The 25,916-nt window shown below is 41.4% G+C and overlaps 1 protein-coding gene across 3 annotated transcripts in view; it reads right to left on the bottom strand.

The window, feature by feature from the left end:
• The window catches only part of PSIP1 (PC4 and SRSF1 interacting protein 1), a 184,845-nt gene that overhangs the window by 72,866 nt on the left and 86,063 nt on the right, over positions 1–25,916 (bottom strand). For all 3 annotated transcript variants that reach the window (XM_075826692.1, XM_075826707.1, XM_075826698.1), the window contains 3 exons: positions 22,442–22,523; positions 18,479–18,557; positions 1,722–1,923 (listed from right to left, as the gene is read on the bottom strand). In XM_075826692.1, the coding sequence (XP_075682807.1) occupies positions 1,722–1,923; positions 18,479–18,557; positions 22,442–22,523 (363 nt within the window). The remainder of the gene's footprint in view (positions 1–1,721; positions 1,924–18,478; positions 18,558–22,441; positions 22,524–25,916) is intronic.

Here is a 25,916-nt window from a genome sequence, read left to right as displayed (position 1 = left end):
ACCTGACAATTTCAAGTCATTTCCATTCAGAGAATATATATATATATATATATATATATATATATATATAATTTGTTTTCAAGGACCAATCTTTCGAAAACCGCAAAACTGTCAGACGTGTGACATAGCTTAGTTCTATTATCTAAACTCCCACAATGCATTGCTCTCTGATAATAGAAGACCAGCAAAATGTTAGTTTCACGAAAACAAGTAGATAAAAAGTTAGTACAAGATGGGTGGTGTAAAGGTAATGGGGGGGGGGGGGTGGGTATGGAGTGGGCTCACAGGCATTTAAAATCACAGAAAACTTGGAGGGGGGGGGGGTGACACCCTGTAACGTTCCAACGCCCCCCACCCACGGTGAGATTGGGGGGGGGGGGTGCCGTTGGTTAGCGTGGCAGCCTCTGCCTGATAAAGGAAAAATTTAGAAATAAAAAAATTAACATAACTGCAATCAACGCGTCCGTGAAAGCCTGAAGTTTTACAATATATAATTATTTAGTCCACACTGTGAACACCGTAAATAATAAAAACCGTCAGAATTGCTGTTTTGTTGTCACTTCTCCCACAAAAAATTAAATAAAAAGTGATCATAAAGTCTCATGTACCCCAAAATGGTACCAATAGAAACTACAGTTCGCCCCGCAAAAAATAAGCCCTAATGGCACTAAATAGACGGGAAAAAAAAAAAAAAAAAGTTATGGCTCTATGAATATGGCGACACAACTAACATTTTATTTTTAAACCAAGTTTTTTAAATTTGGGTTCGCTGTAATTGTATTGACCCGCAGAATAAAGTTAACATGCAGTTTTTACCACACGGTGAACTCCGTAAAAACAAAACCACACAGAAGATTGAGGAATCACTTTTTTCTCCCATTACACCCCCAAATACTTTGTTCCCACTACATTATGTGATACAATAAATGGTGCCATGAAAATCTACAACTCATCCCGCAAAAAAACAAGCCCTCATACAGCAATATTGAAATATTGATAGCAAATGAAACAGTTTTTACAGCTTTTGTAAGGTGGGGAGGGAGTGAAAACCCGAAAAATGGCTGCGGTGGGAAGGGGTTAAAGGGAGTCTATCAGTAAATTTTACACTATCAAACGGCTGACACCGCTAGGTAGCTGTTGGGTAATGGAACATACCTGTGTACCTGCATTAATTACTTGGAAAGAATAAATAAAATGTTTTGTTTTCTGCCATGCGCACTGCAGAGACCAACTTATTTTCCACTAATGCAAGCAGTAACACAGGTATGTCCCTAAACAGTTACCCAATTACTACTGAGCAGTGTCAGCCATTAGGCAGCGTAAAATCTACTGACATACTCCCTTTAAAGCTAGGGCTGCAGAGACTACTATTTTACTATAGTTTGTCCACCTGAATACACGGAGTTGCGAGTGCTTTACATGAGATTGTGATGCAACAGTTCTTCCTAGTTGCAGCTAAGCGGGGTTTGGTGACACTTCTCTACCCGTAGAGTACATGCTACTGTGAAAAGTGTGACTAAACTCTTGCAGAATACACGATCCAAAATGCAAGCTCATCAGAATGTTTAGCCAAACTCAATTGTTATTTATAGCCACTCACTGCACAGTCCCTCAGCTGGCTATCCCTACTCAAACTTGCAAGACTCCATATTAATCAGGCAGTTGTAATGCTCTTAAAATTGCTTGAGCTAACCTATACACCTACACAATAAAACCCACACCTTTTCTTCTTCCTGATCGTCCTCTTCAGAATCGGAATCAACTTTGCCTGCAACTTTCTTCTTAGGTTCAGCTTCCTTTTTGTTGGCTTCGCTTTGTTTTTCTTCTTCCTCGACTGTAACTTCGTCATCTTTTTTTACAGACTGCTGATTTTGAAGTTTATCATCCAATACTTTCTTTTTATTCAGATCCTCTTCGATTGAACTATCGATAAAAATAAAAAAACTGAAAGAGCTGGTCTCACACCAGATTCAGAGTTTGAGAAACACAGCATAATATTCGGACTTGCAAACCAACCAACATATACACATTATATATATATATATATATATATATATATATATATATATTTTTATTATTATTATTAGTGGTTACCTAAAGAAAAAAAATGTGCATTAAGTTTTAGGCAGCAGTTTTCATTCCTCTGTTCATTTTCAGACACCCCGATATTCAGTTTGCAAGCTGCTCTAGCTTTTCTCCTATGTAATATATACTGGATTTGAGGTCTGGGACTCTGGGCTGCTGTCGCCTTCACTGGCTCTCTTGTATCAACACCGCTTTCGCTCTACACTAGCCGGTGTGATACCCCCTCTGCTTTCTTCCTATCTACGCTCAGATTTGCCATGTAGAAAATTACTTTAGTCTGTCAGAACTGGACCTACAGATTGGAGTTAGAATCAGCAGCGCACCCATTTCTCTACAGAAGCTGCACAGACTACAGCAGCAAAATGGTAGAAATTTTTTAATGAAGACTATTTAGAAAGTTTATTAAACAGGCACTACTCTTTGAACAAACTTGGCATAAATAGTTTAAAGTTAATATAAGAAACTTTGTAATTTATCCTATTACAGATAAATGCCTCTCACTCTACTCTTATCAGGCTCCCTACCTTCCCGACTGTTCACTCACTCTGAATTTACTGCTTTCTCTCTCTAGTCTTAGACAAGACTGTCTCTTAGTTTACTGAAGGAGCAAATTACAGCTGCCATTAGAAATCTATGGAAAAGGGAGGGGGAACAGACCAGAAGAAGAGACCCACAAATACGCTCACCCCAGGGCCGGATTCTCACCTACACTACTCATTACTGCTGTATAGTTTCCTCCATGCTGCTGCTTCTACATACACTCCTCAACACTGAAATTGCAACAGTAAGAAGGGCACGTCGCAATGTTCTGCAAATAGAGGAAGTAGCAGGTGTCACTAAGATCCTGCAAATGATCAACATTTCAATGTAGGAGTGAAATTCACAGCAAAACCTGCACGTAACACTTGCGTATTTTGCTGCATAAACATTGCGGAAACGTGAGCCCAGCTTTAGAATGGTAAACACAGATCAGTGTCATGTTCCTCATATAGCTAGATGAAAAATAAAGACATTAAGAAAGGCGATTACTCAAATAATTTCTCAAATCGTGCCATTGGGACAAATAGGACTTTTCAAAGCATTCCTCAGTAAAAAGAACAAAAAAAATAAAAGGCCTAGCGACCAAGAGAAACAGCTGAGGATGTGAATGCGTACACCCCGTAGAACTTTGTGAAAATGGGATTTGTTACTAGTCACCATACAATCCATTTGTCACATTGATTAAGGGACACAGGGGATGACCTTGGGTATACGTTGCGGTCACTAAAAAAAAAAACAATCCTGTTTTCTTGTCCATGTCCTATTTGAGACACAGATGATGGATGACCTTGGGACATCCCAAAGCAGTCACTATGGTAGGGAAAAAGACTGACAGTCTGTCAGTGCACCACTGCCTGGAAAACCTTGGTACAGAACTTTGAGAAGGAGTGGAGGGAAGACCAGCTAGCAGCCTTATACATTAATTGAGCTGTACTACCCAAGAGACACCCATAATGGGCCATCACCCGGAAGAGATGCTCGATGCCAGATATGCCTTGCCAATGGTGGACCAAATCCAGCAACTATGGTAGCTTTGGATGCTGCCAGACCAGACCCAGGACCTTCTTGAATGGAAAAAAAAGCCTGGTTAAGGTACATTTTTAAATGTGCAGACTACATTTACATTGTGGAGGGACCCTTCCCTAGGGTGGGAAGCAAAAAAAAAAAAAAAAGTACAATGTATTCATTAACCCTTTCATGCCGACAATCTGGAGATTCACATCCTATTCGCATATACCCCGTGCAGCCAGGGCGTGAATTTACAGATCTCTGCTCCAGCCGGCATAGCGCTGTGAAAAGCACTCGGATGCCGGCTAGGTCAGTTGTCTCGGCTGGTAAGCATGTTATCACCATGATTAACCAATCATGGTGATCTCTAAAAAGTTTGTTTACGAACAAACTTTTCGCGTTTGTCATCTCCTGTCAGCCTCCTTCACTCTGACACAGCGTTAGAGAAGGAGACTGATCGGGAGAAGACAGAAGAAAAGTGAAAAAGACATGTGTGTGTGTGTGTGTGTGTGTGTGTGTGTGTGTGTGTGTGTGTGTGTATATATACATACATACATATATATATATATATATATATACACACATATATATACACACACATATATAAACACATACATTTACAAAGTATATAGAAACTATATACTCTGTATTCCCGATTTTAGAATAGGCAGGCAGGAATAGTAGGTTAGTTAGCTTGATAACAAATTGTTAGTGAATTAAAACATTAACTATTTAGTGTCATTTAATAATTTTTTTCACAATTCATTTATTTTAATTTGTTCTGATGAGTGATCTGTAGTGCAGTTTGGCGAGTAAATCACAATTCATTATACGTGAACAGTTATAAAAAAAAACGTGTTTTTTTTAGCAATTAGAGTGAACTTAAAAAGCAAAAAAATACTTTTTGGATCAATTGTTTGTAATATAAAATGTGTTGCATATGTAGTAAAACTGTATTTTTTGAAAGTGTGATTTGTTCTAAAAAAAAACCAAAAAAAATTGTTACGTTATCCAAAGTAGTTTAACAGTTATGGCAGTTTAAAAGAATGTATGCCAAAACTTTAAATTTAGGCATCGATGACCCTTGGTCCTGAAAGGGTTAATATGAAAAGCTGTGGGACAGACTGTCCTCCTCTCCAGCCTCAGAGGGGAAAGTTGCAAATGGTGCAGAACTTTTGGGAAGGCTGTTGGTATCAATGGCTGCTCGGAGGCAGTAAGGGACTTGCCACCAGTGGCCTCAAAAACAAGCTCGCCCAGATATCTCCCAAAAAGTCTGCCTCTAGTAAAAGGGAGACTGGTAAGTCTTTTTAGAAGCAGTAACCGCTGCCCAGTGTTTTAGCCAAAGCGAGCGGCGTATAGATACTGAATTAGTCATTACTCTGGTAGCAAAATAGGTTTTACGCCAGAAAGGCCCCACATAAGAATTTTGAGGCGTTCTTAAAATGAGAGGCCAGGTGCCAGTCAAGTTCTGGTGATTCTAATGCGATAACCCTTTTTATTCCATGCCTGCACTTTTGGTATCATCGCCCGCATAGCAGATGGTCCTGATTGACTGATATATCTACCTGTAAATTTCATGTACATTGATTGCATTACTTAATGTGTAAACTAATAGAAACAATTTGAACTTTTGGGACATTCTTTCTGCGGTCTCTCAGGCTGAAGTCAACTTTGAAGGTTGGATAACCGCTGAATATATGCTTATAGGTCATTATTTTTACCTTATACCCCATTGTACAATACCATTTGCAGTGAAGTTAGAGTTATCGTTAGTACGGTTTAAAAAAAACAAAAAACAAAAAAATACGACATGTCCATTAAGTTGAACCAAGGGATGGGAAAAGGGAAGGGGAAAATTTCTACACATAGGAGCTAATATTTTTTTGTTCTAGGAAATTATCTAAGCCTTTTTTAAAGCCATCTACTGTCCCTGCTGTGACCAGCTCCTGCGGTAGGCTATTCCATAGATTCACAGTTCTCACAGTAAAGAAGGCTTGTCGCCTCTGCAGCTTGAACCTTTTTTCTCCAGACAGAGGGAGTGTCCCCTTGTTTTTTGAGGGGGTTTTACATGGAACAGGATTTCACCATATTTTTTGTATGTGCCATTCATATATTTATATAAGTTAATCATGTCCCCCCTTAGTCGTCTTTTTTCAAGGCTAAATAGGTTTAGTTCTTTTCATCTTTCCTCATAACTTAGATTCTCCATGCCCCTAATAGCTTCGTTGCTCTTCTTTGTATTTTTTCCAACTCCAGGGAATCCTTTCTATGAACTGGAGCCCAGAACTGAACTGCATATTCTAGATGAGGCCTCACTAATGCTTTGTAAAGTGGTAATATTATATCCCTGTCCCACAAGTCCATGCCTCTTAAAACACGACAATACCTTGCGGGCTGGCAGCTGATTAATAACCGCATGCAATGTCAAAGGGATTGTCCACGGTAAAAAAAAAAAAAAATCTAAAAAAAGTGTCCCCCAGCCTTGGCTTGCCTTCCCTGATAACCCCCATTAAACTTCTAACCAGTTTCTGTTTGATCTCCATCGTCGCTGCTGCTGTTTCTTTACATCCCTTGCTTCTGGTCCGGGCGGTTTCCTGTCTTGTAACCCACCATACCCATGATCCCTTGCTGCATCTGAGGAGACAGCTTGCATCCCCCTCCTATTTGCATACTGCCACGCCCCTCTGTCACAGGTCTTTCCCTGCTAATTCCAGGCAGCTCCCTCCCTGCACACTGTCCTACACATTAATAATCATTATCCTTTGCGCGACCATCTATCTCTGATCTAAGTACAGGCACCCATCTCCCTCCCCCACCCCTTTCACTGCCTGATAAATGTAAGTCTGCCCACTCCACCTATGTCAGACATCTTGGTACACACCATCCAATCAGCACATTTTCCTAACCTGCTGCTGGATCTGTTCCTGTATTAGGCCCTGTTCACACTGAGTTTTTTGCTGGCAGAAAATTCTGTCTTGAATTTTGAGGCAGATTTTGAGCAGCCTGTACGCCGCTTTTTTGTCCGCGGCCATTGAGTGCTGCAGGCAACGCAGCAAAAAACGCTTTCTCTGCTTTTCATTGATGTCAATGGGAGGTCAGGGATGTAAACGCCCAAAGATGGGGCATGTCGCTTTTTTCTGGCGGACCGGTTTTACCGCTCGCAGGAAAAAAAAAAACGCCCCCGCCACCCATTGAAATCAATAGGAGTTTTCGGACATTTTTTGGCGCGTTTCCCGACGCAGTTTCCACGTCAAAACGGACGAAAAATACGACATGCCCCATCTTTGGGTGTTTACTCCTCCGACTTCCCACTGTCATCAATGATGAAGCAGAGAAAGTGGTTTTCGCAGCGTTTTTGCCAGCGGCGCTCAATGGTCGCGGGCAGAAAAAATGCTGTGAAAAACGTGGCAAACTGCATGCAGGCAGATCAAAATCTGCCTCAAAATTCCAGATGGAATTTTGAGGCAGAATTTTCTGCCTGCAAAAAAACTCAGTGTGAACAGGGTCTTACAGTGAAGCAATGCTACACGGCCCCACCCTGTAAGCAATGCCACACGACCCCCCCCCCCCCGTACATAGTTACCCCCATTCCTGTAGGGGACGGCTCAGAAGTCCCACAGTTCACTGTCCATATATAGACAGTGGAGTGAGGGACTTCTCCTGGAGCGTAATCCCCGGCCACAGCTTCGGCAATGCTGTGGCCGGGGATTAGGGATTCCGCTCCTCCTTCTCACATGCACTTCAGTGCGAGAGCTCAGAGTGAAGGAGGAGGCGTGGACGACGAGACAGGAGGAGGAGGCGTGGACGACGAGACAGGAGGAGGGGGCGTGTACTATGATTGATGACGCTCCATGTCTTTGCTCAGCCTGCACTTCCTGCTATGTAAAGACATGGCGCGTCATCAACTAGGTCTACAGGCGGCGGGACCAGAGGAGGCAGAGCTCTGAAGAGCTCATGAAACATCCGCCCGGCCCACTGCCTGTAAATGTAGTTGATGACGCGCCGTGCCTTTCTCACTCGGAAGTGCTGGCTGAGCAAAGAAACGGTACGTCACAGGAAATAAAAAACGTACCCTGGGTGCGGTCACGTGACTGCAGATGAGAACAGGAAAACACTGGCACAGGTAAGCAGACACTATATTAGAAATGTTAAATATGTCTAATTAACCCCTTCCCGACATTTGCCGTAAATGTACGTCATGGAAAGCATTGACTTCCAGCAAAATGCCGTACATTTACGGCAAATGTTTGGCACCGGTTCAGAAGCTGAGCCGGTGCCATCATCGTCGGATCTCAGCTGTATCTGACATCCGACTAATGGCGGGGACCGAAATTAGCTTCGATCCCCGCCATTAACCCCTTAAGTGCAGCGCTCAAACGCGATCGCTGCACTTAAGGTGTTTGCAGCTCATCAGAACCCCAGCAATGAAATTGCCGGGGTTCCGGTGGCTGCAATGGCAACCGGAGGCCTAATACTGGCCTCCCGGTCTGCCTAGCACCGAAGCCGGTCAAGATCCGCCCGGCGGCGGGGCCTGATCGGCTTCCGTGGCTGCCGGCAAGATGGCGCCGGGTCAGGAGCTGATCCGGCGTCATCAGCGGTGGAAGTCAGCTGTACTGTACAGCTGACATCCACCTGTAATGGCAGGAACCGGAGCTAGCTCCGATCCCTGCCATTAACCCCTTCGATGCAGCAATTGAAAGCGATTGCTGCATCGTAGCGGTTACTAGCAGATCGCCAGCCCTGACAAGCAATCAGGACTGTCGACTGCTGTTATGGCAACAGGAGACACAATGGTCTCCTGCTCTGCCATTACGGAAGCAGATTTAGGCCCCGCCGGGAGGCGAAGCCTAATCGGCTTGCTGTCAGTGAATGACTGACAGATCTAATAATTTGCACTACATAGGTAGTGCAATGTATTAGAAAAAAAAAAACTGACCGTTGGACCTTCAAGTCCCCTAGTGGGACTTGAGAAAAAGTGTAAAAAAAAAGTATAAAAAAAAAAGTGTAAAAAAAAGTGCAAAAAATAAAAAAGTTTGAAAACAATAAAAGTTTCAAGTAATCAAATAAAACACAATCCCCCTTTTACTCTTATCAAGTCCTTTATTATTGAAAAATAATAATAAAGTATTTGGTATCGCCGCGACCGTAACGACCTGAGGTATCAAAATATTATATTATTTATTGCACGCGGTGAACAGCGTAAAAAAAAAACTTTAAAAACTTTACCAGAGTTTGTTTTTTGGTCACTTTGCCCTACAAATATTAGAATAATAAGTGATCAAAAAGTCGCACGTATCCAAAGATGGTACCTATAAAAACTATAGCACGTCGCGCAAAAAACAAGCACTCATACACCTCCGTCGATAAAAAAATTAAAGTTATGGTTCTCACAACTTGGCGACAGAAAAAATACATTCTTTTTACAAAAGTAATTTTATTGTGCAAAAAGTTGTAAAACATAAAAAAGTGCTATAAATTAGGTATCGCCGGAATCGTACTGTCCCGCAGAATAAAGTTAACATCTCATTTATGACTCATGGTGAACGCTGTATAAAAAAACCTAAAAAAAGCTGTGCCAGAATTGCGTTTTTTTTGTTTACCTGGCCTCCCAAAAAATAGGATAAAAGGTGATCAAAAAGTTGCATGTACCCCAAAATGGTACCAATAATAACTACAGCTCGTCCCGCAACAAACCAGTCCTCATACCGCTACGTCTATGAAAAATAAAATTAGTTATGGCTCCAATAAGTCAGGAAATAAAATATGCAGTTGTGCCCGAGGGGAACATTTCTTCTGTTTCAAGAGGCGATTTATCAAGGACCTAAAATTAGGGAACCACGAAGGTAAGAGCCCAAAACATATCCGCTGGAAGCGACGGTGCCCGTATTATACCAGGACAACTTTCCCAGCAAAATTCCACAAACTACAAAGGTGCGGAGTGTGGACCAAAAGGGGCATAAGAAATGACACCATTTATCAGTGCGACACCGGCCTGTGCAGAAATGATTCTTCACAGCGTAACACACATCTATGGATTATTTTATTATTTTTTTTTACCCCATTATTATACCACCTGACTATGCCCCTTATATACTCCGCCCCGCTTACATGTACCCCCACATTATAAATGGAAACACGAGCAATACTCAAACAAATATAGTACCAAGCAAAATCCGCTCTCCAAAAGCCAAATGGTGCTCCCTCGGCTCTGAAACCTACAGCGTGCCCAAACAGCAGTTTCCTTCAACATATATGGCATCGTCATACCCGGGAGAACCCTTTTAACAATTTTTGGGGTGTGTGTCTCCAGAGTCATAAGCTTGGCATGACATATTTGCCACTGAATGGCATATCTAGGGAAAAATATACATTTTTAATTTGCACCATCCGCAGTGCATTCATTTATGGAAAAGACCTGTGGGGTGTAGTACCCCTTAACAAATGCCTTGAGGGGTGTAGTTTCCAAATGGGGTCACTTCTCAGGGGTTTCATTTTATTATTTCACATCTGAGCCTCTGCAGTTGTGAACCAATACTTTGTAAATCGCCAAATTAGGCCTCAATTTTACATGGTACGCTTTCACTCCTGAGCCTGGTCGACTGTCCAGGCAAAAGATTAGTGCCCCACGTAGGGTGTTTCTAAAACCAGGAAACCCAGCATAATAATTAGAGGGCTGTCTTGTTATGGTGGCACAAGCAGGGCACCACATATTGTCCACATAGCTGTGGAAAAAAATCCCATTTTCACTCTGCAACATCGAGTTCACACTAATTTCTACAAAACACCTGCAGGGTTAAAATGCTTACTACACCACTAGGTAAATGCATTGAGGGGTGGAGTTTCCAAAATTGGGTCACTTCTGAGGGGTTTTCACTGTTTTGGGCCCACAGGCGCCCAGAAACCAATCCAGCAACATCTGCACTCCAAATGGCGGTCCTTCCCTTCTGAGCCCTGCCGTGTGCCCAAACAGCAGTTCATGACCACATATGGGGTATTGCCGTACTCGGGAGAAATTGCTTTACAAATGTTGGGTTCTTTTTTTTCCTTTATTTGTTGCGAAAATGAAAAAATTTGCGCTAAAGTTACGTCTTATTGAAGAAAAAGGATTGTTTTTATTTTCACTGCCCAATTCTAATAAATTCTATGAAACATCTGTGGGGTCAAAATGCTCACTACGCCCCTAGATGAATTCCTCAAGAGGTGTAGTTTCCTAAATGGTGTCACTTTTTGGGCGTTTTCATTGTTTTTTCCCCTCAGGGGCTTTGCAAATGTGACATGGCCTCCGCAAACCATTCCTCTCCTCCAAAAGCCAAATGGCACTCCATCCCTTCGAAGCCCTGCCGTGTGTCCAAACAGCCGTTTATTACCACATGTGGGGTATTGTTTTACTCGGGAGAAATTGCTTTACAAATTTTATGGTGCTTTTTCTCCTTCAGTCCTTGTGGAAATGAGAAAAAATTAGCTAAACCTACATTTTCTTTGAAAAAAATGTAGATTTTAATTTTCACGGCCTACTTCCAATAATTTCTGTAAAAAACCTGTGCGGTCAAAATGCTCACTGTACCCCTAGATAATTTTCTTGAGGTGTGTAGTTTCCCAGATGGGGTCACTTTTGGGGGATTTTGACTGTTTTGGCACCGCAAGAGCCCTTCAAACCTGACATGGTGCCTAAAATTTATTCTAGCAAAAATAAGGCCCCAAAATCCACTAGGTGTTCCTTTGCTTCTGATGCCGGTGCTTCAGTCCATTAGCACGCTACGGTCACATGCGGGATATTTCCTAAAACTGCAGAAACTGGGCAACAAATATTGAGTAGCATTTCTCTGGTAAAACCTTCTGTGTTAAAATTGTATTCAAAATTTATTTCTGCAAAAAAAATATGAAATTTGTAAATTTCACCTCTACTTTACTTTAATTCCTGTGAAATGTGTAAAGGGTTAAGACATTTTCTAAATGCCGTTTTGAATACTTTGAGGGGTGAAGTTTTTAAAATGGGGTGACTTTTTGGGGGTTTCTAATATATAAGGCCCTCAAAGCCACTTCACAACTCAACTGGCCCCTGTAAAAATAGCCTTTTTAAATTTTCTTGAAAATGTGACAAATTGCTGCTAAAGTTCTAAGCCTTGTGATGTCATAGAAAAATAAAAGGATGTTCAAAAAACGATGCCAATCTAAAGTAGACATATGGGGGATGTTAATTAGCAAGAATTTTGTGTATTATAACTGCCTGTCTTACAAGCAGATACATTTGAATTGAGAAAAATGCAAATTTTTGCAATTTTTCGCTAAATTTTGGTGTTTTTCACAATTAAATACTGAACATATTGAGCAAATTTTGCCAGTAACTTAAAGTGCAATGTGTCACGAGAATATCTCAGAATCGCTTGGATAGGTGAAAGCATTCCGGAGTTATTACCACATAAAGTGACACGTCAGATTTGAAAAATGAGGCTGTCAGGAAGGTCAAAAGTGGCCAAAGAGGGAAGGGGTTAAAGAGGCTCTGTCACCACATTATAAGTGCCGTATCTCCTACATAAGGAGATCGGCGCTATAATGTAGGTGACAGCAGTGCTTTTTATTTAATAAAACGATCTGTTTTCACCACTTTATTAGCGATTTTAGATTTAGGCTAAGGAGTTGCTTAATGCCCCAGTGGGCGTATTTTTACTCTAGACCAAGTGGGCGTTGTACAGACGAGTGTATGACGCAGACCAATAAGAGTCATGCACTCCTCTCCATTCATTTACTCAGCGCATAGGGATCCTTTTAGATCGCTATGTGCTGTCTTATACGAACACATTAACTATACTGAAGTGTTGTTAGACAGTGAATAGACATTCCACGGGATGTCTATTCACAATCTCTTCACTTGGTTACTCTGTCTGTGGTAGTTACAGCAGAGGAAGCGTAATCTTGCGAGATTACGCAGTAAATGACAGATTGAGCCAATTCTCAATCCAATTACAAACTATACTTTTTAAACCTATAGTCCTTAATTTACCCATTAGACGTCCATGGGTTAACTGCTTAGATATTATTTCCTGTATTATCTGTTTGTACATGCCCTTGCAGACGCATTGTTTTGTCTTACGTTGCTGTGAATTCCTGACGTCAGCTCTGACTTATTGCGTATTTCTATTATGCTCGGTTTATAACCTAGCTGTTTTGCGATGAGCTTTTTCTTTTTTTAAATTCTCAAAAAGAGACTAGGTCAGTCAGGTCCTCCTAAATCCGTTTAGCACAAACTGAGCAAGCTTTTCTGGCCCAGGAGGAGGTGAATGCTGGGCATCTGACGGTGAAGGAGTGGTACTGTTGGAGGGCCTGGACACAGGCGGATCCGAGTAGAAGAGAAAATTTACTTTGCAACCAGATCCTCCGGAAAAAGAAACAGGTCAGTCCTCTTGGAGATGGGAAAGAGACAGTCAGGGTGCTTGCATTCTTTAGACAGGAGATCCTCAAATTCGCCATGGCATAGTTTTGGTTCTGGCATGTGTGGCGTGGGAAAGACACCTCTCCTAGAGAAGGGGAGATTGAGTCAGCCTTAACTCTTAAGGTGTCCCTGACAGCATGGATCAGGTCCTGCATAGCAGCTGCCATTTTAGAGTCTAGTCCGGACTCTGACGATTCCCAGGGCCACCTCTTCAACATATAGTAGGGTTACCGGCATGCCATCTGCGGAAGTAGAAATGTTAAGTAACCAGCAATGGAGGCAGCCCAGTGCAGAATACGACCTGGATTCTTGACACCCTCAAGGGGTGTCTAGGCTGCCGACCAAGCTGACAATCCACCCTGAACCTAGAGGGAAAGAATAAAAAAAATAAATAAATACAACCAAAATAAGAAATGGCTTATTAAAGGAGCAGAGCGTGAAACTGAAGAATGAAGGGAATTTCCAAGATGAAAGACCATCAGGTCCAGTGGCAGATTGACACTGGAGTGTGTCCCCGAATGCCATGTTGCAAGAGAAGAACTTGTCCTGTGGAAGAAGAATCTTAGACTGAGCAGTGTCAAAAAACATGCAAAACAAGATGTTGCGAAGGCGAAAGAGAACTTGGGACAGTTGATGATCCAACCGAAGCAGAACAGGGTGCACAGTCATCCTAAGGCTTTCCAAATTGGTTGACCTAGGTGATGCTTTGATAATGTTGTTGTGCACAGTGCAATCTGGGGGCATAGAAGAAAATTAGATTTTGTAGCATCAACAACTGTACTGAGCGGCGTGAAGCAGTGTCTCTCCATGCCCGATGTCATATAGGACAGAAAGAAGAGGCACCACACAATGCTTTTAAAAAAAATAAAAAAGGATTCTTCTTTTGATCTTGCATGTTATTCTTCCTGGAAAAAGGGCGTGGGCTGGATAACCGCCGAAAGGACCGAAACTGAGCCACTCTTCCTGGCAGTACTAGAGCGACCGACTCAGATCTCATCCAGGCGACTGTTGAAGCGACGAGATCCAAAGGAGACAAGACGCAAAGGATCCCTTAGAGGGGGTGTGGCCAGCAGTGCTTGGGAGCAGAGAGCTCCATACCCGAGCAAGCTTTTATAGCGACTATTTTCACCATGAAAGTGACCCCAACTTACTCTGCCTAGTTCCCTGCATCCCCAGGTTACTTTACGGACCGCTGAATTTGCTCCCCGAGATGCACAAAACTTGGATTTCTCCCACTTCTCGGTAGCCTACCACCCGAGAACACCGAGTCTCTCCCTGCGGTTTGCAGCTTTCCAGGCCTATAGCTACCTGAAATGAAGGGGCTTCCCCACACCATCCTCCCAGTTCCATCTAAAGAAGGTAGCTGAAGCGGTATCCAGTTATATACAACGGTTCAGAGCCGCTGAACAACATCACAGCTCTTGCTGGCTTAAAAGAATGGCACCCGACCTTCCGTCGACATGGCGCAGCAGAGACATCCTCCACAAGCTCTCTGCTCCCTGGGCATTACTGGATCATGGTCTACCATCGAAACACCGGTCTATCAATGCTTGTTGTGCCACTTAATTAACTCAAGGCTAAGCTGCTCTGTTCCCTAAAAGGACAAGCAGTGCCCAGTCTCTCCAGATTGAGTGTGACTACCCATGCCTTCCACATGGACACTGGCTGAGTTGCCATATACCTGTCAAATTAACGCTTATCTTCTGGTCCAGGCTTATGCTATTGCATTCATGGTTTTCACACTGCCTGCACCCCGTTATACTTCATCTGCTGTTACTAAATGCTCTTTGTTACACTGCTTCTGACCCTCTACATTGGATAAATCGTCACTGTTCTAGGCTCCTGGTGGGCCTCTGGCCTACTCACAACTATTCTTCTGGGGAATGGATACACGAGGTCCTTCGATAGAACTTTATCAAACTTGGGTGGAGGAAGATTCAGAAGCCTTGGCTTTACGGTGTCTCACATAGCTACAATGAGGCAGTCTACCATGAAGGAAAGTTTTGATGTTGGCTCTACGTCAGATCAGAATTGGATTCAGATTCCTCGACCTATGAACCTTAGTAAGGTCGGATACCGCCAAAGAAAGGGACTATGTGGGGGCTGAGCACGTGTGATGGTTCTAGACAGGTAGAGCAGAGGGATTTTACCCAAATGACAGCGGAGGGCATATATAAACCAACACAACCAATTGTATACCTCCAGGAAGTGTTCCCTGCAGTATTGAGGCCCTGGAATTACCAGCAACACTTCATATTACCCTATAAAGATTGGAGTGCAAGAGCAACACTTTTAAAAAGTATATCTTTATTAACAACGTTTTTGGACTTAACACATTAAAATGGAGTCCCACAACAAGAAAGGGACACCATCCGGAGATTATTTTAAGTCATTATACAAGACTCATAGAAGACATACCCTCATATGTGCATTGTAAAAGGTAATGAAGTGCCGCATCAGGCAATGTCTATAATCGAAATTAAGGAGAGATTTTTTTTTTTAGAAAGTGTATTAACATTACCCACCCATATTGCAAGACTACTCTGGATGGCGTTCACCCCAACAAGCATTTCAGCAGGAATGCATTTGTCTGGGGGTGATGTCTCAAACTAGACAGTCACTATTTCAACTTTCCCGACCCCATCAGTGGCAAGCTCATCAGCTGCATAAATCAATCTTGTTTGTAATATGGAGTACCTTCTCTTGAGGTCATTGAATGTCCAGCGGCTTTTACGGGATCGGCATCCCAGATGTCCGGATCTGACCCATGTCGAATATGCGTGTCACATGGTGTACGGCACATGGCATCATCCAGAGAAACCAAGCAGAAGTATGGCTGCCAGTGCAAATTATGTAAGGTTATTTTACATGATGCCTCGATGGTGTCCTTTTTTTGTTGTGGGACTAATTTTTAATGTGGTATATTTAAAAACTTTATTGCTTTTGCACTTCAATTTTTTGCAGGCTCATATGGGTAGACCAGAGGGCTTCAGGTTGGCTGCAATGAAATTTAGTACTACAGCAGTAACAGGCAAAATAAATAAATGATAGTGACAGTCATCACCTGCCGTGGAGCAAGGACAATAGCTGTAGGGACAGCTCGAATGTAATATGGAGGCTGCAGGAGAAGTCTGGAGGGGAGAAATGCTAGAGGCTGAGCCTAGCTGTAGAAGAAAGCAGGATCCTCAGCAGCAGACTTTATCACAGGCGCTGACGAAAAGCAAGAGTAGCAAGAAGAGTGGAAGTAGAGCCCCTGTGTGCGGAGCGACCAATAAGGAGCCTGGAAAAACGGCATGCTGACAACGGATTGGCTCCCAAGAAAGGACACGTGTGGAAAGAGTACAGCAAATGGAGATAGGCTACACCAGGATGTGCAAGTGTCCTTGATGTCCACAGAGGATAGGAACGGTCCTTGTTACAAGAAAGCGATCACTGACTCCAGCATTGTACCAGGATATAAGAACAAATATCTGTTGAAACACGGAGGTCCAGGGTGGGATGTACACTTCTAACCGAGTCCTTTGAATGAAAGACTGGAGTAAAAGACCCAAAATCCTTGTTTTGGAGGAACAGGGATGATCACACTTTAATGCAGGAGAAGTTCCCGCTCCTTAAAAAATAAATAGATGGGAGCTTTTTAGTAGGAAACTTGTATTAGTGGACCGGAAAATACGGTCGGGAGCATAGCGAAAAATACGATCTTGCAACCTGAAGAGATACGACCCATTATATATGGCTTCCCCAGATAGATACTGCGTCTTAGACTTAACCCAGCCAGCTCACACTGTATTAGGGCAGCAGAAGATTGTTTCAGTGTCAAACATGGACAGAGGGGATTAAGCAGACTGCACCTTTTGCAACGCTAAATTTCAGTGCGACCAAATTAGACAGCTACGACCATAGCCTGGTGGGACGATTTGCCTCTACTGGCTGTGTCAGACTAAGGTGGTCATAGAAACAACCTCAGGAAGGGGGAATGTGACTACGAAATTCCAGTAAGTTCTGCAACTGCGAGACAATTACTCTCCCTAGAGTACAGTAGTATAAAGTATGCAGCTTCCCTTAAAGGGAACCGGTCAGGAATATTTAAGCACCGTAAGGCTGGATTCACACGACCATGTTACGTCCGTAATGGATGGAACGTATTTCGGCCGGAAGTCCCGGACCGAACACCGTGCAGGGAGCCGGGCTCCTAGCATCATAGTTATGTATGATGCTAGGAGTCCCTGCCTCACTCCAGGACAACTGTCCCGTACTGAAAACATGATTACAGTACGGGACAGTTGTCCTGCAGCGTGTTCGGTCCGGGATTAGCGGCCGAAATACGTTCCGTCCATTACTGACGTAACATGGGTCGTGTGAATCCAGCCTAACTGCCACCAACCTGTTATAGGTCGACAATTTTGCCCTTGTATATCAAGGCCGATGTGGTATAATGTAGTTAAAAACAGATTGCGCTATATGGAAATTAACCTGTAAAGAGTCATGGGAGTGATGCCGCTCCTGTGAAGAGTCACGAGGACCCAGACGGCATCCGGTGCATGCGCAGTTAGAGCCAAGGCCAGTACACTTCACATGCGCTGTATGCCACCAGAGCGGGATTGTAATGACCTACCCTGGCCTAAGTTTAACTCTTCAAAAGGGAGCGGCACCACCCCAATGACTCTTTACAACTCATTTGCTAGTAGCGAGGGCTGTTTTAAAAGATATTTGTCTGCATTATGCTTCATCAACCAGAATATACAAGGGCATCAGTGTCAAACTATTACCTATTACCATCATGGATAACAGGTTGGTGATTAAATCCTCCTGACCGTTTTCCTAGTTGTTTCTACTGCAATTGGCCAGAAAAGGGAGGAGAGGAGGGTTCCGTGAAGAGACAATTGGTTGAGGTGGGGGGGGGGGGGAAATGGGGAAAGCACACTAGCGCTCCATAGGCTGTCCACAACATAGGTCCGCCCCCAGGCTGGAAAACTAGGGAAGGAGGTTGCGACCTTGTCACAGGAAGAGGGGGGCCTGTTCGTGGAGGAGGATGGAATAGGCTGCCCAGTGACCACCTGCTGGAAGACAGGGGAGAGAAGGTGAAATTACATTGCACGGTGCTGTCCGTATACCAACCTAGAGGGGAAATATAGGAGAATATTTAAAAAAAACTAAAATGAGAAAGACCTTTAAAAAGCAGTAGTGCATACCTCACTAAGCTAAAACTAGTTTAGCTCAGTGCCTGCAGAAGGGGTATAACCTAAGTAAGAGTAACTTACACTGGTTAGTGCTTAGTTTTGGCAACCTATACCTAAGGTGTGTGTATGCCTAATGACACAAAACGAGGGAAAAAACACAAAAAAACACAGTTCACATACAAAAAGACAAAGAAACCACATAAATTAAGTAAAACCATAACAAGAAAATGCTTACACTTCACGTTCTGGTGAAGGAGGTGGCCTTATTATCCTTGGTCTCCCCCTAGGTTTAGGAACTTTAACTTCTGTGGATGCTGGAATGGAAAAAATAAATAAATAAATTACATTATCCACTAGAAAGCACTCATAACTCCTTTCTTTCAACTGGGACACAAGTTAGCTAAATGCCACCACTTGTATTAATTTCGAAGATATGCCATGACATTAAATCGGTGGAGATCCAACTGCTGGGACCCCCAATACCCTCAGAATGAGGGAGTCCTAGCTAGTTTAGCACTGTGGCTCCTTCAAAGGTTTTTCCCTGCAGAGCAGTTCTCCAAGCCGCCCACTGTGTCAGGAACTTTAGCAAAGCTCCATTCACTTAAATGGAGATGTTGCAATTCCCTGCACAGCAGGTGGCTGGGAATTCCACTGTGCAGGAAAAAGCTGAAGGCGCTTTTGCCTCTTTTCTTCCACCAATATTAGGAGTTTTTCTTATCTTTAAAAATGGTTTGCAAATGGTTGTGAACACAATTTGCGCAGTAAGATTAGTTACTTGCTAATGTACTGTCTGTAGCAGAATTGCCTCTGTAAGCCAGTCTCACATGCAGTCACATTACCATGCTCCTGAGGTTTATCCTCTGCCTATGTGATGTCTCTAGCACTGAACACGTGGTTGTTACCTCCACTCTCCCCCTGCCTAAAATACCAGACGTCAAACATCACATGCCCTTATCGTTACTCCTCCCGATTGGGGGGGGGGGGGGGGGAGGGGTGGGGGGGTTTAGCGTTCCTCATGCTGAGCAGCAGATCGTGCAGTCTGGCAGCAAAAGTTTGTCTCAGTAGCAGACAGTGAGTAACTACAGCACTTAAAGGAACAGCGTTACCACAATTTTTTTTTTAATATGTTAAAGTTGTTAGTGCTTTATTAAAAACGTTTGGATTAATTTGTGTGTTACTTTTTCTTATTTTTACACTTTTTCTTCCCTACGGGGGCTGCCATTTTTTTTTCCATTTCTGTATGTGTTGATTAACGACACATACAGACATGGAATACGGCAGCTCCAGTCCCATAGTGAATGCGAACGGGGCCCGTTCCATCCACTAACATTGTACGCCGCTGTGTGGCAACGGCGCACAGTTCAATTTGAAATGCGCGCCGTCCGGCGCCATTTTCCTGTGGACCGGAAGTCGCGGCCGGACAGTAAGATTACTACTTCCGGTCGCGGCTTCCGGACTTGTGCACATGGAGCAGCGGCAGCAGACGGAGCGGATGGACCGGCGGCGACTGGAGCAGGTAAGGGATTTCTATGTATGTTCGTGTTTGTGTGTTTACTACTGTATGTAAACCTACTACACTGTGTGTTAGCTCAAAAAATGGTGACACACAGTGTAGGAGGTTAGACCGTTTAAACCCCTCGTTTCTCCCGGCACTAGCCAGGATAAAGGAGGGGGGGATGCTGAGAGCTCACTAGAGCGAGGGCTTTTTACCCAATTTTGCAGCATAAAGCAATGTGGTTGCTTTACCACATGCAATGCTGCAATTTTGGGAATGGCTCCATCTAGTGACCAGTGCTGGGAAATATTATAAATTAGAATCCAATTGATAATATTTCCTGACTCGTGAAAAAAAAATAAAAATTAGAACAATGTTTAATCACCTATACACTGTTTAAAAAAAAATAAAAAAAAAAATCATGTTTTGCTGGCAACACATTCCCTTTAAAAATTGTAATGGAAGGGAATGCAGGCAGCTGTAGAGGCAGTGCCCGTAAAAGAGAAATTATGGTATCTGTAGTCCTTTGTAAGGTAATCCCGCCTAGGAAAAGCCCTAGCAATATTAAAATAACAGTGCTCTACAAAGCAGGGGAACAACATGATGACAATGAAAAATAACTATTTGCGGCCTATGGTGGCATCTATTGAGAAATCAGACAAAGAAACTTTTGTGTTTTTCATTAGCTCGAAAAACCCATTTAATGTGGAATACTCTAGCGAAATGCCATAACCGTATGTGATGGGAATATCCCTTTAAACCATAAAAAAAAATATATATATATTTTAGGTAGGATTATAATTATTAGTCATGCAAGACATAATCCAAAAGCTACATATAACCCAAAATGGAACCACCACCATTAGAGAATGTTCACACAGCTTTATTACTTCGTAGCAAAAACACCAATCACAGATATCACACAAAATGAAAAGTTTAATAGCCGAACGTACTGGCTTCGTGAAACATACCTGAAACAAGTTATTTACATTTATGGCATATTTTTTTCCAGATCAAGTAGAGGAAAATAAATTATGGATACCCCTTGTGATTTGCATTTCTAAAAGAAATGCCAGCACAGGTCTGTAAGTGAGTGTTTACAGATCTTAACCATGTTGGACTTGGCTAATTGATAGCAAACTTGGCCCCAAACAAGAGCATTGTCAATTGAAACAATGGAAAGAATTATAAAAACTCCTTCAAGATGGAAAATCAACACAGAGTGTGGCAAAAGAGCTTAGTTGTTCCCAGAAAGCAGTGTAAAATTTGGTGCAAGTCAAAACAAAATGGGAAAGTTCTAATAGGAAATATATGGGTAGACCAAAAAACATCAAAGCGTTCGGATCGAAAACTCAAAACTAAAAAAAGTCTTGAAAATAGAAAATGCTCAACAAAACAAATGAAAAACAAATTGATCGAAGCAGGAATCCATGCTTGAAACAGAACTGTAAGAAATCAGCTGAATGCAATGTGATTTACGCATAGAAAAGCCAAACGAAAACCAGCACTAACAAGTAAACAGAAGAAAATAGGGTTACAGTTGACTAAAGAAAAGCAGTCATGGAGTGTGGATCATTGGATGAAAGGGATATTCAGCGATGAATTACGAATCTGGATTGGCCAAGGAGATGATGCTAGAACTTTTGTCTGGTGCTGTTCTAATGAAACATATAAAGATGACTGCATGATGAAATTTCCCCTCATTTAGGGCTTATCCACACGAACGTATAATGTGTATGGAAATCACGCGTGTCGCACGGGCCTATGTTAATGAATGGGGCCGTTCAGACTGTCAGTGAATTTCACGCAGCGTATGTGCGCTGCGTGAAACTCATGACTTGTTCTATATTTGCCCGTGTTTCGCGCTGCACGCACCCATTGAAGTCAATGGGTGCGTGCAAATCGCGCTCGGCACACAGAAGCACTTCCGACAGTCAACGTACAGGTGCACAGAAGATATTTTGGACACTTTTCTAATTACAAAGATAAAGTATTGATTTTTTTGGAGATTATTCCACAATTTTTTCCTCAACATTGAGTGATTAGATCCTTTTGTTTCTACTTCATCGGAGAAAAAAATATGCCATTAATTAAAATAAAGTAAGCTCCTTAATTGCTTGGATTAGAATGTTTTTACCCCCAGCACAATTGGCTTTAGAATTGTAAGGGTCAGTTCACACAAGATTTTTTTTGGCGCGGATTTTGACGCGGAAACCGCGTCTGAATCCGCACCAGAAACAGGCCGAAATAGACTCCCATTTCAATGGGAGGCAGAAGCTTTTTTTTCTCCCCCCGGGAGGCTTTCTGCCGTTTGGGGGGTGGAATATCCTTTCTTGCTGCAGTTTTCTCCTCTGACCTCCCATTGAAGCAATGTGAGGAAGAAAAAATCTGAAGTGCTTTTCACTCCTTTTTTTGCCCGCGGTCCTTGCATTAGCTACAATGGCTGCAGACGAGAAACCTGCGAAAAGATACGTGCTGGCAGTTCAAAATCTGCCTTGAAAATCCTGAAGGAATTCAGAGGCCTATTTTTTTCTGCCTGCAAAAAAAAAAAAATATATATTAAAAAAAATAAAAAAATAAAAATGAACACGTTAGTTTGAAATAAATGGTCTTGGTGAAAATTTTTTGCATTAAAATAAATGGCATCACCAGTTCACCTTTCTTCTTCACAACAGAAAATGCCACATCCAAGAATTAACTTACGTGGTCTACCGCGCTTTGGACTTTGCTTGGGCTGTGTCTGTGGAGTTGCTGCATTATTCTGGGCCTCTGCCATAATATCTACCTAGAATTAAATGAATAGCTTTTGCATATCACAAATAAAATTAAATACATTCTAAATTACATAATTTCATTGTGAAATATATTTGTAAAATGGATAGAATACTCTAACACACCGTAGGCTTGTTTGCTTTTTTAGACATGCATAGGACATACAGGGTAGCGTATAAATGCAGTGTAAAATATGTATGTATGTATATATATATATATATATATATATATATATATATATATATATACACATATATACACACACACACACACACACACACACACACACACACACACTGAAGGAAATAAGTATTTGATCCCTTGCTGATTTTGTAAGTTTGCCCACTGTCAAAGACATGAACAGTCTAGAATTTTTAGGCTAGGTTAATTTTACCAGTGAGAGATAGATATTTAAAAAAAAAAAAAAAGAGAAACAAAATCACATTGTCAAAATTATATACAGGGTGGGCCATTTATATGGATACACCTAAATAAAATGGGAATGGTTGGTGATATTAACTTCCTGTTTGTGGCACATTAGTATATGGGAGGGGGAAACTTTTCAAGCTGGGTGTTGACCATGGCGGCCATTTTGAAGTCGGACATTTTGTATCCAACTTTAGTTTTTTTTAATGGGAAGAGGGTCATGTGACACATCAAACTTATCGAGAATTTCACACACGGATAACAACACCGCAGAAGAAATGCCTCCCGATCTGACCCCCTTAGACTTTTATCTTTGGGGTCATCTGAAGGCAATTGTCTATGCTGTGAAGATACGAGATGTGCAGCAACTGAAACTACGGATACTGGAAGCCTGTGCTAGCATTTCTTCTGCGGTGTTGCTATCAGTGTGTGAAGAGTGGGAGAAGAGGGTTGCATTGACAATCCAACACAATGGGCAGCACTTTGAACAGATCGTTCTGAGACAGTGGGGGAGAAGAAGCTGTGCCGAGCAGCTGCTGTGTGTCTCATATAAAGACACACCGACTGTAAAAAAAAACACGCAAAAACACCTCCACATAGATAGTTTAGTGTAGGCAGCTAGTTATAGCTTAGGTAGTCTTAGTTAGGTAGATCGTACTCAGATTAGGGCAATTAGTTAACAATTAGGGCTTATAAAAAAATGTGTAATATATATATATATATATATATATATATATATATATATATATATATGTGTATATAAAACTGGAAACTACAGCATAGCCACATTGAGACACACACGTGTAATATATTATATATATATATACATATTTGAAATTTGTTAATACTAAAAATGTATAATTAGGGACGTTATCTATAACATCATATAGATATATACGTACATGTAATATATATGTATACACACATACTTACATAAATCTCTTCATATATTTTACATGTCTAAATACATTAATTTATTGTTAGGGTTGTTCATAAATGTATTATTTATTAGGGTTGTCATAATGTAGTTGTGATTTCATTAATTACATACATATATATCTATAATGTGGTATAGATATATGCACACGTAATATATACATATACAAACATTCATATAAATGTTATTAATTCTACATATCAAATAATTGATTGTTCTGGTCGTTCATAAAGTTATTAATTTATATATACATCTATATCTACATGTAAAATATAGGAAGAAATAATTTTATCTAAATGTGTATATTTCTATTAATTCTAGATACTAATTGATTAATTGTTCGGGTCGTTTATAAATTTATTGATCAATTGATTAGTGGACTTATTTTTTGTAACAATTTTAATAAACGTAACAAAGAAGTTTGTTTAAAAAAATGGCACGCAAATTATATACCGCTGAAGAGGCATTTGCTCTCTTGGATTTGAATAGTGAATTGTCCCTCCAGGGCGATGCAAATGGGACATGGCACCGAAAACCATTATAGCAAAATTTGAGCTCCAAAAGTCAAATGGCGCTCCTTCCCTTCTGAGGGCTGTCGTGTGTTCAAACATACAAGTTTATGACCACATACGGGGTATTGCCGTAATCAGGAGAAATTGCTTTACAAATGTTGGGGTGCTTTTTTATCCTTTATGCCTTTTAAAAATTAAGAAAGGTCTATGTTTCTTCAGAAGAAAAGTAGATTTTCATAGACGAATTCCAATAAATTCAGCAAAAAAAAAAACTGTGGGGTTAAAATACTCACTATACAACTAGATAAATTTCTTGAGGGGTGTAATTTCCAAAATGGGGTCTCCACAAGACCTCTTCATACCTGACATGGTGCCTAAAAAATATTGTAATAAAAAGGAGGCCCCAAAAACCACTAGGTGCTCCTTTGCTTCAGAGGCCGGTGTTTCAGTCCATTAGGACACTAGGGCCACATGTGGGATATTTCTAAATACTGCAGAATCTGGGAAATAAATATTGAGTTGCGTTTCTCATGTAAAACCTTCTGTGTTACAGAATTTTTTTTTCTTACAAAACAATTTCTGCAAAAAAAAAATTAATTTGTAAATTACACCTCTACTTTGCTTTAATTCCTGTGAAACGCCTAAAGGGTTAAGAAACTTTCTTAATGCGGTTTTGAATACTTTGAGGGGTGCAGTTTTTAAATGTGGTGATTTATGGAGAGTTTCTAATATAAAAGGCCCTCAAAGCCACTTCAGAAATTAACAGGTCCATGAAAAAATAGGTTTTGTAAATTTCTTGAAAATGTGAGAAACTGTTGCTAAAGTTCTAAGCCTTGTAACGTCCTAGAAAAATAAAAGGACGTGAAAAAAAAATATGCAAACACAAAGTAGACATATGGGAAATGTTAACCAGTAACTATTTTGTGTGGTATTACTGTCGGTTTTGCAAGCCGATACATTCAAATTTAGAAAAACGCAAATTTCCTCAAAATTTTGGCGTTTTTCACAAATAAATACTGAATTTATCGGCCTATTTTTTTTCACTGACGTAAAGTACAATATGTCACGAGAAAATCTCAGAATCGCTTGGATAGGTAAAAAGCATTAAAAAGTTATTACCACATAAACTAACATGTCAGATTTGAAAAAAATGGCCTGCGTCCACAAGGCCAAAACATGCTGTGTCCTGAAGGGGTTAAAGGGGTATTCCCAACTCGACAATCATACTTAAACGGTTAGATATCAATATATGTATTTTAGTAAATACATACATTTTACAAATATGTACGGTTTCGCAGTTATGAATTATTCTCCAGTGGCACGGACTGGTTCAGTGACAGCGGGTCCTGCTTGTCTGACACGCAGGATCGAGCGGTTAACAAAAACATCTAAGTTCATAATTTACATGTGATCGATAACAAGTGGATACTGCATGTCAGAGACACGCAGGACCCACTCACACTGAACCAGTCAGTGCTGCTGAACTGACTGATTCAGGTCTCAGAGCAAGATTCAGGTGCTCTGTATACAG

The sequence above is a fragment of the Rhinoderma darwinii genome, chromosome 1, assembly GCF_050947455.1.
Source record: "Rhinoderma darwinii isolate aRhiDar2 chromosome 1, aRhiDar2.hap1, whole genome shotgun sequence".
Classification (NCBI taxonomy): domain Eukaryota; kingdom Metazoa; phylum Chordata; class Amphibia; order Anura; family Rhinodermatidae; genus Rhinoderma; species Rhinoderma darwinii.
Note: the sequence above shows the minus strand (reverse complement) of the source record. Positions and strands in the feature narration are given on the sequence as shown.